We start from the raw sequence: 16,277 nt of genomic DNA on the forward strand, positions 1-16,277 counted from the left end.
TTCTCCTCTCCGTCCCTCCAGGAGTAGGGGGAGGGCAAGAAGGGGGGGTGGGGGTGGGGGGTGAACAAGTTGTCTGGCTGGGGTTAAACCACACCACCTTCCCAGAAAGAAAGGATTTGGGAAAAAAGGAACATCTCTTTTCTTTCAATTCATAGATTACAGGCTGGAAATGCTTTCATCTACCTTCGCCTATGTAGATATTATACTATTTTAATTGCCAGAAGCACATGACCAGGACGGTATGACACAATAAAATGCTGCATAATGGCCGTAGAGTACCTGAGGTGGCTTGGACAAGCTTTTGTTTGCTGTAGCTTCTCAGGTTCAGTGGTATGGCCCAGGGGCTCAGCTCAGTTCTAACCCTAAAGGCTGCTTTATCTTTGTTCATTGCAGATCTCAGCGAAAAGCATGGCCAACCTTCACTGGAGCTTGTCTTCATCAATGAAGAGTAAGAATGAACCCTGTACATCACGACTGGAGATTTGAGCCCTATGCATGTTGAAAAGAGGTGAACCCAGGAGTAGAGCCAGGAAGGGCGAGCAGAAGCTTACAAGTGAATGTTTCACTTATGACTGACAAGGAAGGCCTGTATGAGAAATGGGATTAATGTAATGCTTTGGATTTAACTAAAACTTCCCAGTATTCATTTGGGTTTTTTAACTCTATGGCCATTTTAGAGAGAAGGAAAATATTTTTCAGGGTTTAAACAATCTTTTTTTGAAGCCTGTGTTTTGTGCTGTATAAAAGAATGCCATCCACAGATTCTTATTTCTGCTCCCCTGAAGGAACAGTGATGGGGGGGACCCAAGCACAGTATGGCGTACCCACAGGACATATCTAGTGGGAAAACACTTACAGAGAATTCCTGAGGAAAGTCTCAACTGTCTATATTCAAGAGAAAGATGAGAGCAGGGGAACAGGGGGAGGAGAAACTAAAAATCTTATCACTTTTCTCCACCAAAAAACCTGCAAAATATTTCTTTCAGTATAAACAAAGTTCTTTGGAAGTTTGAGACACTAACAGTTTCAACCAGGTCTCTATTTTGGGTAAGATCTAGTAAGTTTAAAAGGGCAAATTAAGAAAAAGACTAATTTTTGTCAGATCATCAAGTTAAACAGCAGTTCAATATACTTGAGAGAATATTCAAAGTTATAATCTTAAAATTATGTTATAGGCTAAATCCTGAAGAGCATTTTCTTACAACGGGTGAGAATAAATTGCACAGTCCCTTCTTGAGCTCCTTCTATATTGTTAACAAGCATTTAAAATGAAAGAGAAACAAGTTCTTGCTACACCTTTAAATACTTACTTTAAAACGAACACTATCATTCAAACCCCACATGTTGACGACTTTCAGTTAACTTGCAAGTTCTGAATAGTTTTGTCATTAGTCTGGAGACTAATGGGTTCTCCAATATTCCCTCTGCTGTTTTCATCCCAGGCATACTTTTCATGAGGTATAGAATCAAGTTTTCTGTTTGGCATTGTGCCATTAATCTCTTTAAGCCCTACTGAAGAGTATGCGTGGGATGTTTCATGACAGAACTACTATTAAAAAGTATTACTTGAAAAAGAGCTTGAAATTTGGTGGGAGAAGAAAAGTAGTACATCTGGTATTAAATCTGGTTTCAGGGTCAAAGTAAAAGTTCAGTGGCTTGTTTGCATAGTCCACATGCTACACAGGAACGATTTTTATGAGGGCTTTAATGTGATACAGGTAGGTGCTCAGGAAGCATTGGAGAGGTTGGCAGAGGAAGAATTTGAGTAGAACAAGTCAGCAGTAGCACTGTGTTGCTCGGAGATTCACTCTACTGTGAAGGAGTCATTTCCTAGATTGGGGTATATGCTCCCTAGAATATGTATTTTTTCTTGTGTGGAGGTAGAACCCCATTACTATGCAGCTATAGATAGAGCTGTGAAACATAATGACAAGTCTGGCCAAGTCGCCACATAAGAGGTACTAATAAAAAGATTTCTTCACCATTTCTGCAGGTGCTAGTTCTCCAGCAGATCTTGCCTCTCCTACCCATGATGTGTGCCTTTTAAGGGAGCTGGGTGAACAGGCATTTTTAAAGTATTATTTTCCTTTCTTTGTTTTTAGTGCTACTACTACTGACTTCAACTCCTTGATGCACTCAAAGGTATTGTCATAGGTAGTATCTTCTGAGTTATATTGTCTTCTAATGCAGGAACCATCAAAGCGCACACAGCTGTGCAACAAGCTGCCGTTTCCTTTATTTTAAACAGGTAGTGGTTGTTGGCAGAGAATACGTAATGCAGAATGTCCTGCTTTGCATTTAACCTACCAGCCTGCTTGCACAAATCAAATTGGGGAACATTAGCTCTACAGTGCTTGTTGTACTTATTGCTGGAGATCCTGAGACTGAGTCAGTAAACTAGCAATTCCATACAGTTTATAGCAGGTTCAGGTATGATCTTTTATTGTCCAGGTATTGCCAGCTTCTGCAGCTGAAACACCTCAGTTACTAGAACAACCCACACATATTACCAAGTCTTAACCTCTAGAAAGGGACCTGTTGGATTCACCTACATAGCAGAGGGAAAAGACCCAAACTTATTATAACCTTACTTTTAAGATCACTTTAAAATAAAATCAGTTTGTAGTGTGTTGTTTTGTTTTTTTTTCTCAGACAAAATTTTAGTGGTGTTTTTTTGTTTGGTTGTTTTCTGTTTGGTTTTTGGTTGTTCTGGTTTTTTTTTCTTCACTACCCATGACCTTGACAAAGCGTCAGGAATCCTGATTTAAGTGCTCCTAGGAAGAGAAGAAAGGCTAATCCAAAGCCATTTGCCTCCCTACAGAATATGAATGGTGTGCACATGGTAAACAACCCTATTGGAACGATGAATTCTAAGAACAATGAGCAGCACCTACCTCAGGTAGGATAGATGTTAGATCTGGGGGGTGAGGGAAAAGACAGATGTGACCATCACTTGCTCCCACTCTTTCATATTTGTTCCTTGAAAGCTGTGTTACATGAACTCATTCTCCACCATCCTACAGCAGTCATGGCTTGGCCCTTTGCTAGCTCTTGCTCCCATTTAGATGCCCCCAGCACAGGTATGTTAAGAAGACCTTCCTCCAGCGGCTAGCACAATGCATTTTAGCTTTACATTCAGTAATGAGGTGTACCTGCCCATGGCGGGGGGTTGGAACTTGGTGATCTTAAGGTCCTTTCCAACCCTAACTATTCTATGATTCTATAATGTGATCACAAGTTTTCCTTCTTATTTCTCTGTTCTACCCTCTTTATTTCTGCAAAGCCTCCTTGGGAAAAACAAACATAGAAACAGACACCCCCCCCCCCCCCCCAAAAAAAAAAAAAAACAAACAAAACAAAGCTCGACACAAAAATAAGAGCCCTGACTCAAAAAACCCTACTCAGAACTAAACCAGCAGCAAGCATGGACCATTTAACTTCTCAGTCGATTAGTCTTAGTATCCACTTTTTGTCTTGACAAACATCCACCACCAAAATCCTTCATTACATCAGCCCATTGCAGAATTTCTACTTCTCCTGAGTGGATCCAAGAAATGATTGCTGTTTGGACTACTGTTATGTAGTATCTTGATGGTATAAACTGATGTCCAGGAAAGACTGGCCTAAAATCTACACGCAAATTTGCATTCACAGTTCAAAAGAATCTGAGTGTATGCTTCCAAAAAAAGGTAAATGTGCAGCTCCTGGTACTTAATTATCTCTTATACCCATTTACAATACATAATCAGTGATTATTTTGTAACTAATATATTCACTTCACTTTTAACCTACAGGGATTTTAGCCAGGGTCCCCTCACCATGATGATGAACCATAGCATGACGGATTTTACTACATAAACCCAAATTCAAATTATTAAAATTAATAAATTTATCTGAACCATTTTCTGCATTTTTTCCTGATTCTAAATTGCAACCTTGGGATGCATGCGAAGTGCCTTGAAGTACTGTTTCTTTTTTTCAAGTTGATTTTCCAATACAGAATCTTTCCTGTCACTGCTAAAAAAGCTTCTTTGGAGCAGTATTTTCCTGCAGCTTTTTCCTCCATATATATTGCACAGTCTTTTTCATGCTGCTTCTGAGACACCTAGCACTCTATTCCTAATTAGAGGCGCTGAGCCAGTACAAGTGCAAAAAGATCAACAAGCATACGTCTGGTGGCTGCTCATAAGCCTCAAGGATTATGAATTCCTACTGCTGCAGTTCTAGTGTCCTGCCCCTGCAGCCCACAGAGGGTTTTGGCATTCCTCTGAGATTCCAGTTGGAACTGGAGCTGGCCCAAACCACAGCCAGAAGTCTGATTATTGGTTGTCTTACATTTCTGCCGCAGACCAGGCAATTTCAGGGCCCTGGACAGGTTTCTAGTTCTGACCGCAGTCCATTCCTGTGAAGAAAAACTGCCCCCCTCTTAAGCAAACCTGTTGTTTCTCTGGGACCAATATTGCCATGGCATTAGAACCAGTTGGGCTGCTGTTCTGATAACCTGCTTTCTTTGGTTAATCTATTCCCTCACAGGCTCAGATACTGGTCCTGCCTCCTAAGCCCTCAGAACTGGGCCTGACCACCAAGTACCGGTATCAGACCAGACATGACCACATGATCTGTAAATGCCTCTCACTGAGTATCTCATACGCAGCAACCATTGGAGGACTGACAACCATCATAGGGACCTCGACTAGTCTCATATTCTTAGAGCACTTCAACAAGTAAGTGATATTCTGGTTGTGTGAGAATGATGGTTGGGTCATTACTGTCTCTGTGCTTTTCCCCACAGGTTATCTACCACCTCAAGGAACCCTTGTAAGACAATCTTTCTAAAGGCAATTTTGTTTCCTCCTCTGATGGAGGAAATGTAACTTTTCTTCATGCACAGAGATGAATCTGAATATTTACTGCTGTCACTGTTGTCATGGTACCTTTCATTTCTTTCCCTGAAATGGTGGTAGCAAAGAAAACTAATTTTGGAAGATAGCCTTAACCCAAGGATTCAGATTTTGCTTTATTTTCAAAGATCTTGCTGTTACTGCACCAAATGCAGGTCAAACATTTTTGTCAGAGCCCAGCAGGCTACACTCATTATTTGTGTGATTGACAGTAAGACATAAATAGAGATTCTAGGTGAAATAATTCTTTAGTCTGTCATCATTAAACAGAGCTTTAACAAAATCAACAAGTAAGGCCAGAATTTCACTCTTGATTAAGGGGTTTTGTGTGTGGCTAGACAATCCAGACCACCTGGTCTTAAAGGAGAGAAGTACTATATGGCTCATCTCTTGGTCAGGCACTGTCAATGGTTGACATTCTATGGCAGTTGATATCCCTATGCACATATAATGCAGCTGTTGCAAACAAATAGTGACACAATTTTTCTATCATGCCATGACATACATGTATGTGAGTGTGTGTGTGCATCTATATATACTGGGGGTGCCTGTCCTTTTACTGTTCTGACTTCTTGTGCACCCTTTTTTTCCTTCTTTTACAGCCACTACCCAAAGGCTGAAGTGGTGAATTTTGGAACCTGGTTTTTGTTCAGTTTCCCCGTCTCCCTCATCATGTTGGTCCTGACTTGGTTCTGGATGCATTGGCTGTTCTTGGGTTGCAAGTAAGTTCAGATTGCTCAAGATGCATGGATTAAAAAAAAGCAGGAAATATGTGTCTCCTCTAGAAAATCTGTCATAATGAAGTTTCCAGTTGCAAATGGCAAAATCTAAGCCACAACTTCCTTCTTCTTGACAGAACAATTACTGGAGGAAATCATTGCTTAACTGCACTGCATAGGCAGCAAGCAGTGTACAGTATTGCTGCTTGAGAGTGAAGTGCCTAGGTTTTGCTGATAGAAGACTTTACTATGCATTCAACTGGTTTTTTGACTCTTATGACCAAGAGGATCCCATTGTGGACCAAAAACCTTGTTAAAAGTCCTTTCAGAAAAGTACAGCTTAAAAGATGAATAGAAAAACAGCTACAAGTGAACAAGTTACTTTTCAGGTCTGCCCCCAGCTCAATGAGATTAATGTAAGACCAGTTAAAATTAAAAGTAAACAGACTCCATATGTATTTCTGTAATAGCCTAGGAGATGCATACCTTTTGATACCAGTAAGTCCTTCAGCCCTAAAATAAGAACAAGGTTCAGTCTCCCAGTTCATTTGTACCACCTATGTGCTTTGCAGTACTCAGCAACAGCAAAGTTAGTGAAAATTGCCTAATGTGTGCATTTAGAGTGGATTAGTTAACATGCATTAGATTTTGGTGCAGACACATTTACTCAGAATTAAAGTGACCTTAACTTGATTTAGTTTACTCTTAAAACTGACATCACTAATTTATTTCACCTAAGATGATGAATACATTGATAATGACTTCTGCTTGCTGCTGACCTTGACTAGATTTGAAGAGGTAATTTAGAGATGAATAGCTCCATGCTGTTCTTTCAGTCAGTCTCCTGAGCCTTGTAGTTTCGAATTAAAAAGCTAAAGTAAGTTTTTTGGGTTTTTTGGTTTGGTTTTTTTTTTTGGGGGGGGGGGGTGTTTGGTTTTTTTTTTTTTAATTTTGAAAAGAAACAGGCCTTAACATGACCCTCAATTATTTTTTTTTTAATAAACATAATTGAAATTCCACATTGCATCCAAGACCTCCTGCTGTTTAATGGTGTTCTAAATAATACTGGCAACTGACGCATTATCGACTTTTTGAGAAGTACTGGTTGATTCCAGGCCTCCTTAATCTCTTGAGTCCTGCTCACTGCAGTTCATTAAAGAACATATTATGTTAAGATCTGGGCTACAATACTCTGCCTTCACATCCACCTAAGCCTAGAAACACTTACGTTTTTATAACATGATGCCTAATGTCTGTGAATAAATGTTTACTGAATTTCTGTAACGTTAAAGTTCTTTTCCTAGGAAGCCCATTGTCATCAGTGGGTTCTTACCTGGCCCAGAGCTTTTTAGGCTCTAAACTAGATCAAAGAGGAAGGATAATGGACCCATCAAATGATTTTTGCCAGCAAAGCAGAGCTAAGTGTAAAAGCATTACTATAGAACTGGCCATTATTTAGTTCTTCTCTTCAGCTGGAATTTACTGGAGTGTAACAGCAATGTTTGAGAGGAAATTTAAATACTTAAGAGTTGCAGTGCTAAGAGCACTAAAACCAAGTGTCACATAAGTGCCCACTTACAAGTGAAATGAAAAGCCTGTTCAAAACTTTTTGTTAACCAGACATGGTCTGCCTGCATCTTGAGCTCTGCAAATTCCTTAGAGTATCTGTCCTTAACCAGATACGTAGAAGGAGATCATAGTCCATAGTTTGGCTGGTGCTATGGCATGGAACTCTAGTTGGGTACCAAATAATATATTGAATAGCAGGAACCAGAAATGCAGGCCATTGTGCTCCCATGGTATTTCATTCACTGACGTTCCTGTTGCTGCAGCCTACTTCAGACTGTCTTAGCTGCAGATGTTTCTCAACCTACCCAACACACCTCATGACAGAGGGCACAGTTGGAGTGGAAAAGCAGAGATCTGTGCCTCAAGCCACAGCAGAGTAATGCTACTGGAAAGAAGAAAAGTAAAAGGTTATAATGAGCCTACAAGTATATTAATTCCAATCAGGAATGTCCAGGCTTTGTTATAGTATGAAGGCAATCTGAATAAACTAAGAATTTAACCTAATTTTCATACAAATGCGGAGCAGGTTTAAATATATTTAGCCATGAAATGTGTTTGCACTTGTATGTCCCTGGCAGAAGCACACGGATTTTTCACCAGGACAAAACACTAAGCTGATTGCCTTGGTCTGTGGCAGAGGCCATTTAGTGCTACAGTGATTGTGCCTGGTTTAGAAACAGCTAATATTAGTAGAAATAGACAGGTCGTGAAAGCTATTTGAATCTTCAGCTCAGCTTTCCCACACTGCCTACTGTGAATCCTGAATATTCAAGTCAAACCTGGGCACAAAAGCCAGACCAGGCCCCATAACGTGTTGGGTACGCCTGATCCAACTGGAAAGCAGTCTCCTATTAAATATCTATTGACACCTGGCCTCTTGTCACAGTCTGTCAATATGGTGACACAAATTATCCATTGGAGGCTTCTGGCACCAGAAAAAATCCAACCAACTCCTGCTGTTTGAGGAAGCCTAAACAAAGGGAGCCCAGCCACAGCTAGAGATGGCTCAAAGTTATCAGTTAGTATTAGTCAGACCACCTGGGGGTACCTTCCTACTGTGTCTAGGATTGAATCTCAGGAGATCTTGAAACTAGACTACACAAAGATGCATGACATCAAGCCATCAAGCCTTGCCCCAGTCACATCTTCTCCCAATAGCCCCTGGCAACTAGAATTTTCAGTCTGCCTCATTACTGTTATTTTTATGAGGGTTTGCTTTTTTGTTGTTGTTTTTTTTTTTTTGCTTGATGCCCTTGTCTAATTTTACTGTGCTACATACTTCAGTTTTAAAGAGACCTGTTCTGTGAGCAAGAAGAAGAAAACCAAGCGAGAAGAAATGTCAGAGAGAAGAATTCAAGAAGAATATAAGAAACTGGGAAATGTTAGGTAAACCAGACCTGCCTTCCTTAGGAATTTGCCTAGGGAGGAGCATCCTTTCATATTGCCTTCCATGTTGATTTTGGCTCATGTAGGTTATTCTTAAACTGTCAGCTCTTTCTTCCCCTTTCCAGAATAGAAGCAGAACTAAATGTAAAAATGAACTAGTATTAAAGACTATTAAAAGCATGCATTTATATAGTTATTTATTTCTAAAGAAAAAAGAAATAAAATGAAAGATTCAGATTTATACCAGGATCCAGACCTCACCTGAGTCAAAGTTTGTCTCTGCCTTTGAACTAACGTGCAAATTGTTAAGGAACCCCACTTCGCAATTCAGGGACATACTTATTTTAGTGGATAGAAGTACACTGTTTAGCTGAGGCTTTGCAGCAGTCTCCCATGCCAGGAGATGTCCAGCCTTCCCAGTTGCCATCATCTTTTCTCATGGTGACAAGAAATGTCTCTTGAAAAGATTATTTTGCAATATTTTCATTTTTCAAAAGGGATGATATCTCATTAAACTATTATTCTTAAAATATATTTGTGTTGTTCAACTGAAATGTTGACAGATCAACTTGCTGAATATGATTAACTCCGAATCTAGATTGTTGTTCAGACTGCCTAAATATGAAATCATACTTAATTTAAATCTACCCTACATTAAAACTCAGTATCCTCAAGTCACCTTGTACTTGTTCCACGTTTAAAATATCTGTGCTAATTTACATTACAATTTGTTCATACGTTTTCTACACTTTTAAAAGATGCAATAAAAAGTGTTTACAGTGGAATATTAACATAAGCTTTAACTTGTTAACACATTTAATTAGATATTAATCCAAATACAAAGCATTTAGATATAGATTTTCCCTTAGTTCTTGCCCATGAAAGATTGAATTGCAAATACAGATATTTTTAGCTTAATTTTTTACTAGGTTTACAGAGTTTTCAGCTGGGAATCAGATGTAAAATTCTTTAATTCAAACTAGTCTTCCTTTCTATTTTCTGTATTTTCTGGGTTTTATCCTTTTTTTTGGAACTGATTTCTACTTTTTCAGTAGAAATTTCTAATTTCTACTGGAACCTGCTCCTGGGTTTTCAGACAGACCATGGATTTAATTCCTAGGGTTTTTTCTTTATTTCTTTATTTCTTTTTATTTTTTTTTATTCTTTACTTCTAGCTATCCTGAGATGGTGACTGGATTTTTCTTCATTCTGATGACCTTGCTTTGGTTCACTCGTGAGCCTGGCTTTGTACCAGGATGGTCATCTTTTTTTGAGAAGTAAGTGAAATTACCTAAACAATCACAGAGTGCCTTGCTTCTTTGAAATTTCTACAATATTTTTTGGCCTTATAACATTATCAGCCACTTTTCATAAGGTGGTGAAAAATGAAGTCTTGTTAATCTACACCTGTTCACATGATGGAAAATTGTATTCCTTCTCAATAAGCAGAGTGAATTAAATAGAGAAAGTAAAATAAACATATTTCAGGTGTAAAAACATATTTCAGGAGGGTCAGATTCTGAAGTAAAAACATTTTAGTGCATTCACATAGAAGCTGTCAATGGAATAGATTGCAACTTAATTAAAATTGTTCATTTCAACTGAATATTACATAGATGGTGATTGAAGCAGATAATTGTTATTTTATTTTAAATAATGTTGAATCAAATTTTATTAAAAGTAACTATAACACACAATAAGCATATAAAAGAATAAGTGATCTAAAGTTACATTTTCTTTACTTTTCTACTGCATAATTATTATTTTTTTTTAATCCTAATTTTGATAGAAAGCCAGTTTCTAATATTGGGATTTCCTGAGGCTCTCTGGAGTATGGCACTCCTCAAAATATTTTCTCAGGATGAGTGTTAAGCATTTAATTTAACATCAATCTACAGTTCATTTTTAAAGGATCACTTGGGTGTGTCTTTTCTCCAGAAGGTGTTTAGAGTTTCTTGCTGTTGGTAAACACACTGTTTTTCTCTACTTCCAAGTTATTAGATTTGTAAACCAAGATGGATTCCTTTTTTTTATCCACTGGAATATTAAAATTTGTTGAACAGTCATTGAAGTTGGCTATAGAAGTCAGTTTAATAAATAGGGAAAAAAATCCAATTTAAATCTTTAATAGTAGACATATATTTCCAGTGTGCTGTTAGTAAGACTTCAGATGTGGAAATACAACTTCACCTGCAACAATTACTTGGAACCATGTTCCTTGTTTGGAAAGGTTTCTTTTAGTGTACTTCTATGATAACCCTACTGTTTCTTTCCTAGGAAAGGTTACAGAACTGATGCCACTGTCTCTGTGTTTCTTGGTTTTCTCCTTTTCCTGATTCCAGCAAAAAAACCTTGTTTTGGAAAACGGGAAAAAGGTGAGAAGGATGCAGCAAGAAAGAGATCTGGCACATTTTCCAGTTTCTTAATGACATATTTCTATTCTCTGTAAAATGTTCCAAGAAGAGATTTTTATTGTGGTGGATCAGGGTTCAGCTGATCCAATATCAGCCCTTTCTATGTCAAACCCCCATTTTTGTTGCTTTAGATCATATTGTCTCATCCAAATATGGCAAATAGATCTCTTGCCTGAGGCCACTATCTCTTCTTAACAGAGTTAACGAAATTTAGGACTGAGTTTTAGGAAAGGTTCAGATGGAGTTCCATATAGAGAAATATAACGTAGATGCTTGCAAAACTGGCTGAAGATAAGCTCTAATAAATTATTTGGTCATCACTTATAGAGCAGAAATCATCAATAATGTCATAAAATAAGCATAAAAGAGGTCACTAACTGTCAAAGTGTCAATTTTGTGCTATGCTTCCCTTACAGTCTTCTTGACAATAATTTCACATTCACGTTTGGGTAGCACTCAGTGGAGTTGACAAGTTTGCTGTGCCAGGCTTGTGTAAAAGTCATATTGCCAGCATAGAGTCTTATATAGAGCTACAAATATATGCAGATATGTTTATTTTTTATATTGACATATATTATGCAGCATTTAGGAAAAAAAAAAAAAGTAACACTAAGAAAATACTCAGGCATCTAAAAAATAATGTCCTCCCATAAAACCTAGGGGCACAAATGCACTTTATCAAGCTTCATGGCCTAGTGGAAAGAGTAAATGACCTTCTTGGAGAAAATAATCCCATTGTAATTTTATTTCTCCATTTTTGCATTCTACATATATTTTACATATGTATAAACACAACAGAGCACATAGTCCCTCAAAAAGCTATAGAATGAAACAAATGAGTTTATAACTGCTAGCATCAACAGATCAGCCAGGGGGAAGGCAGGGCATTTGGAATTTATAAGCTGCATTTTCTGAGGCCAAGCTAACCAGAGAAGTAGGCTATGTGCTTATTCACCTCTTTTACAGATAGTTCTCAAGATAACTCCCATGAATACTACATTATTCCTATTAGAATGAAAAAGGCAAAGATCTTTACTAAAGGGTCAATGTAACACTGGTCACGCATTTGCTTTATTTTGATACAGGAGATGGTGAAAAGTCAACAGACACTAACACACTGGATCCTATTATCACCTGGAAGGACTTCCAGAAGACCATGCCCTGGGAGATTGTGGTGTTGGTTGGAGGAGGTTATGCCTTAGCAGCTGGATGCAAGGTACTGATTTAGATTTTTATCCTCCTTCCTAAGAAAATTATAAACCTGGACTTTAATCCCTCTGTATCCCTCCCCAGTTTTGATTTTCAACGCGGATACTTTCAAGTTGGTACACAATCTACTCCCTACTCCCTGCACTCAATGGACAGCTATCTAGCCAACAAAAAGTGAACATCTGCCATTTCAGATGCTTTTTCTAAAGCATCTGAATATCTAGATATTCCTACAAGGCTGGCAGACAGGACACAGGATCTGAGGGAGATGTCACACTTTCTCAACTAGCAACTAACCAGATAGAGGGGGAGCATCAGCTGCCACTGGATGCTCTTCTTTAGGCAACTGAGTCAAGTTCCTAGTGCTGACTGGACAAATAATACTCTAGACTTTACTGACTATAACTACACTTAGTATAATTCATGGATACACATCTAACTCTCCTATAGGCTTTTACATGTAGACAACTGAATTTGTATGTTTTAATCTCAAAATGAATTCTACCCAGAGTGTGCAATCCAAACCACCAATTTGCAACACTCCAGATGCGTAGATCAGTATAATACTAAAAATACCTTTTTAGTATTATTAACTGCCAACTGTAACTCTTTGTTACTAGGAGCAACTATTTATGAGGCAGTCCAATGAAATTCAGTTTACAGAACAAAAGAAAATGCATAATGCACTGACTTGAACTTTCTTTATTTGCTGGTGGCATTCTCTGATGCAAACTGCTCCAAAGAGAAGAATCTGTTTTAAAAATATACCAACTATTCACTAATTCTTGTGTTTCTGACCTTTCTCCAGACCTCTGGCCTCTCTACATGGATTGGAAGCCAAATGCTTTCCCTCAGCAGCCTTCCCTACTGGGCTGTAACTCTGCTGGCCTGCATTTTGGTGTCACTCGTAACAGAGTTTGTCAGCAATCCAGCAACTATAACCATCTTTCTACCTATTTTATGCAGTATGGTGCGTAAAAACAATGACATTTTCAGCCTGTTGTTTCCTGATAGGCTCCTAGGAATGTTTCAGGTTGTCAGGGTATTGACACACACATTTGCCCAACCCCGGCTCCCAGTTGGATGCATTCTTTAGCTTAGGAAAAATAATAAACTCAGGAAACCAAAAACATATTTTAGCACTGAGGAATTTATTCAATACCTTTCAAAGTGAAAACAGATGCTGCACTGACAGGTTCATAGTCTGTGTACAAGAAAAGGTGATGATGTAATGAACAACGTAGGTGAAGCCCACATAAGGCTTGAGATAATTTTATCAATGTTATTGTAAATGTGATGTTCATTAGCAATTAGTCACACACTCACAACTTGTAAGAAAAGACTGTAGTACTGAATTTTAAATCAGATTTAAATGTATTCAAGGGGATGATCTAGTAAGCAGACCATAATCCAACATGGAAAGCAGCAATATTTGTAAGAGACAGGAATAAAACAGGAGATTGGTGATGAAGGCAAAGGAAAGAGACACAAATTTCATTTCATTTTATACTGGAATAGCAGTTACAGAAAATCCTCTGATTTATTTACTTTCTTTGTAATATGAAGTTTTTCTTACCAAGAATGTGGGTCATTAATCGTGTTTCCCTATTATAACAATTGTATGGAATTTTCCCAAAGTATATTATGTGAACAGCTCTGAGTTAATATGAAAATATGGTCAGATGAAAATAAGTAATTATGTTTGTATGATTTATAGTTCAGATTTACTTCTGCTCCATGCAGGAAGAGACTCTCCTGAAAAAAATTTAGAGCAGTAATATACCTTTAATAGTCTGAATTGCCATCTTAAGGCAGTGTCTCTTTTTTGACTGCAAAAGTAACCTGGAAACACTTCCCTCCCCAAAATGAAGTTAGCCTTGGGAGTAACCTTCCCTTTCCCTCTGATATAAAACTAGGCCATGGCAATGTAAACAAAAATGCAACATTTCACCAATACTGAAGGCTGCAGTGGAAGAACAATTCTCTAGACCACCATAAAGTGGCATGTGTGTTTGTACCACAGACAACTAGTATTCTCAACCACTGTTTAGGAGGACATTACATAATGGTCTCAGTATATTAACAGTCAAAAGAAGGACATTCTTCATGTCAACTCGATGTGACTTCTGTTGGGCTAAGACTGAAGTAGCAGTCAATGTTAAGATCCAGAAGACACAACACACAGAATGTCATGGAAAACAAGTGGGAGAATGAGCAGAGGTGGTCGAATAGTAGCAATATCCACACTCCCTCAATGTGAAACGTCTCAAGAGAAATCCCTGGAACATGATCAACTCTAAATTTTTGCACTTCTTAAAAAAACCCCAACAACCAACCAAACCAAAAAGATCCAAAGCAAATAAAAAAATACTTCCACATGTAAGTTCAGAAACTAGGGAAATGAGATCCACAGAATCTTGTCTTCACGTAAAGCAGAGAGGGTCCTTTCATCCTATTGTGAGCAGTGGCTTTTCTTGGTTAAGTGAAACACCTCTCTCCCTCTCTCTTTCCAGTCAGAAACCCTACTTATCAACCCTTTGTACACCCTGATTCCTGTCACCATGTGTATCTCATTTGCGATGATGCTACCAGTGGGTAATCCTCCAAATGCCATTGTCTTCAGTTATGGGCACTGTCAGATTAAGGATATGGTGAGTCTTGAGATCAGGTATATCTTCCCATGCTTCATGAAACCCCACCTTGTCCCCATATCAAACAGCAATGATAATAACTATGATATTGGTGCTAGTATGAAGCCTTCATATTAGAGACTGCACTGCTACTTTGCAATTGACCTGTCAGGTTAAGAACATCCATACATCTGCTGTATGATATATGTATTTCTCAACTTTAATTTTCATGAATGCGATAGTCTAAAGAGGTATTAAAGAACAGGAGTACACAATCCTTTGCATTGACCTGCTAAGCACAGGACAGCATAAGAAATTAGATTTGTCACAGCTCCACGATAAGTCATGTAGTTATCACCCTGCTATGAGTGATATAACTCCCTATTCTGATTATCAAATTGAGAAGTACAAGTGACAAACTGAGCCGTTTTCCAATGTACTGCATCAGCCCATGACTGCCACTCCTGAATACTCCTCACAATGGACAGTCTGATACACAATACTCACTGTGCATTTCTGGCTCTATGAAATCAGTATACACAATTAATCACACTATATATGTCAGTATACATACAGACACTCTACTGATTTCTTTTTCCCATGTTAACTGCTCCATGTTAACAAGTTGCCATTGACTGTGCTCTGATGTATTTTGCTTTTGTAGGTGAAAGCTGGCCTGGGTGTAAATCTGATTGGCCTAGCTGTGGTCATGGTGGCAATCAACACTTGGGGAATTAGACTCTTCCAGCTGAATACTTTTCCAGAATGGGCAGTGGTCAGCAACATCACTAACCAAACATAATCTCCAAAGGAAAAAAAATAATAAAAAATTGCAAGACCAAAGTGAGTTGGGAAAAAATATTAAACCTACAATGCACATATGAAGAAAAGAGAAAATTTCTGGATACACAGAACTAGGATCCATAGGAAAACCATGAAGAAAATCAACAGGGAGGTCTTCTGCATAAGCTTTTCAGTTCTGAAAATCAGTATGAGTTAAAAGGAAAGATTAGCTTTGCTGTTACTGCTTTCCTTATGATACATAACTCTGAAAAAAAAACTCTCCTCCAAGTTGTCTGCCTATGGCTTTTTCATGCCTGAGAACAAAAAAGGGGATAGAGGACTCCAGTGACCGAAGACACTGTACTCAGTAGTAGGGTATAATCCTACCATTAATTCCTTTATTTTTTTATTAATCCTACCATTAATAAAGAGAATGGAGAGTCTTATTCCCAAACCCAAAGTTTTATAAGTCTACTTCTTTTAAAGGCTAGTTATTATTCTTCTTTTGAGGTGACTCATCACCATGTTGGAAAATACCCAACACTTTCTCACCTCACCCATATGGTCTGGACAAAAACACAGCTACCAACTCTCAGCTACAGCACTTCAAAGGGATAACAGAAGACACTAATCAGATAGGAAGTCGTCTCCTCAGAAGGAGAATGT

The 16,277-nt window shown here is 38.3% G+C and overlaps 1 protein-coding gene across 1 annotated transcript in view; it reads left to right on the plus strand.

Moving 5' to 3' along the window:
• Positions 1–15,929, plus strand: part of SLC13A4 (solute carrier family 13 member 4) — a 28,226-nt gene extending 12,297 nt beyond the window's left edge. The window contains exons 5-16 of the mRNA XM_061372023.1: positions 394–448; positions 2,103–2,142; positions 2,822–2,899; positions 4,534–4,724; positions 5,504–5,623; positions 8,474–8,575; positions 9,751–9,852; positions 10,853–10,950; positions 12,075–12,205; positions 13,007–13,168; positions 14,712–14,849; positions 15,493–15,929. Of these exons, the coding sequence (XP_061228007.1) occupies positions 394–448; positions 2,103–2,142; positions 2,822–2,899; positions 4,534–4,724; positions 5,504–5,623; positions 8,474–8,575; positions 9,751–9,852; positions 10,853–10,950; positions 12,075–12,205; positions 13,007–13,168; positions 14,712–14,849; positions 15,493–15,630 (1,355 nt within the window). The 3' untranslated portion in view covers positions 15,631–15,929. The remainder of the gene's footprint in view (positions 1–393; positions 449–2,102; positions 2,143–2,821; positions 2,900–4,533; positions 4,725–5,503; positions 5,624–8,473; positions 8,576–9,750; positions 9,853–10,852; positions 10,951–12,074; positions 12,206–13,006; positions 13,169–14,711; positions 14,850–15,492) is intronic.
• The last annotated feature ends 348 nt before the right edge of the window (positions 15,930–16,277 follow it).

Source organism: Neopsephotus bourkii, unplaced genomic scaffold (genome assembly GCF_033783945.1).
Source record: "Neopsephotus bourkii isolate Nb327-2 ecotype Australia unplaced genomic scaffold, CSIRO-AGI_Nbou_v1 NB_1589, whole genome shotgun sequence".
NCBI classification, from domain to species: Eukaryota; Metazoa; Chordata; class Aves; order Psittaciformes; family Psittacidae; genus Neopsephotus; species Neopsephotus bourkii.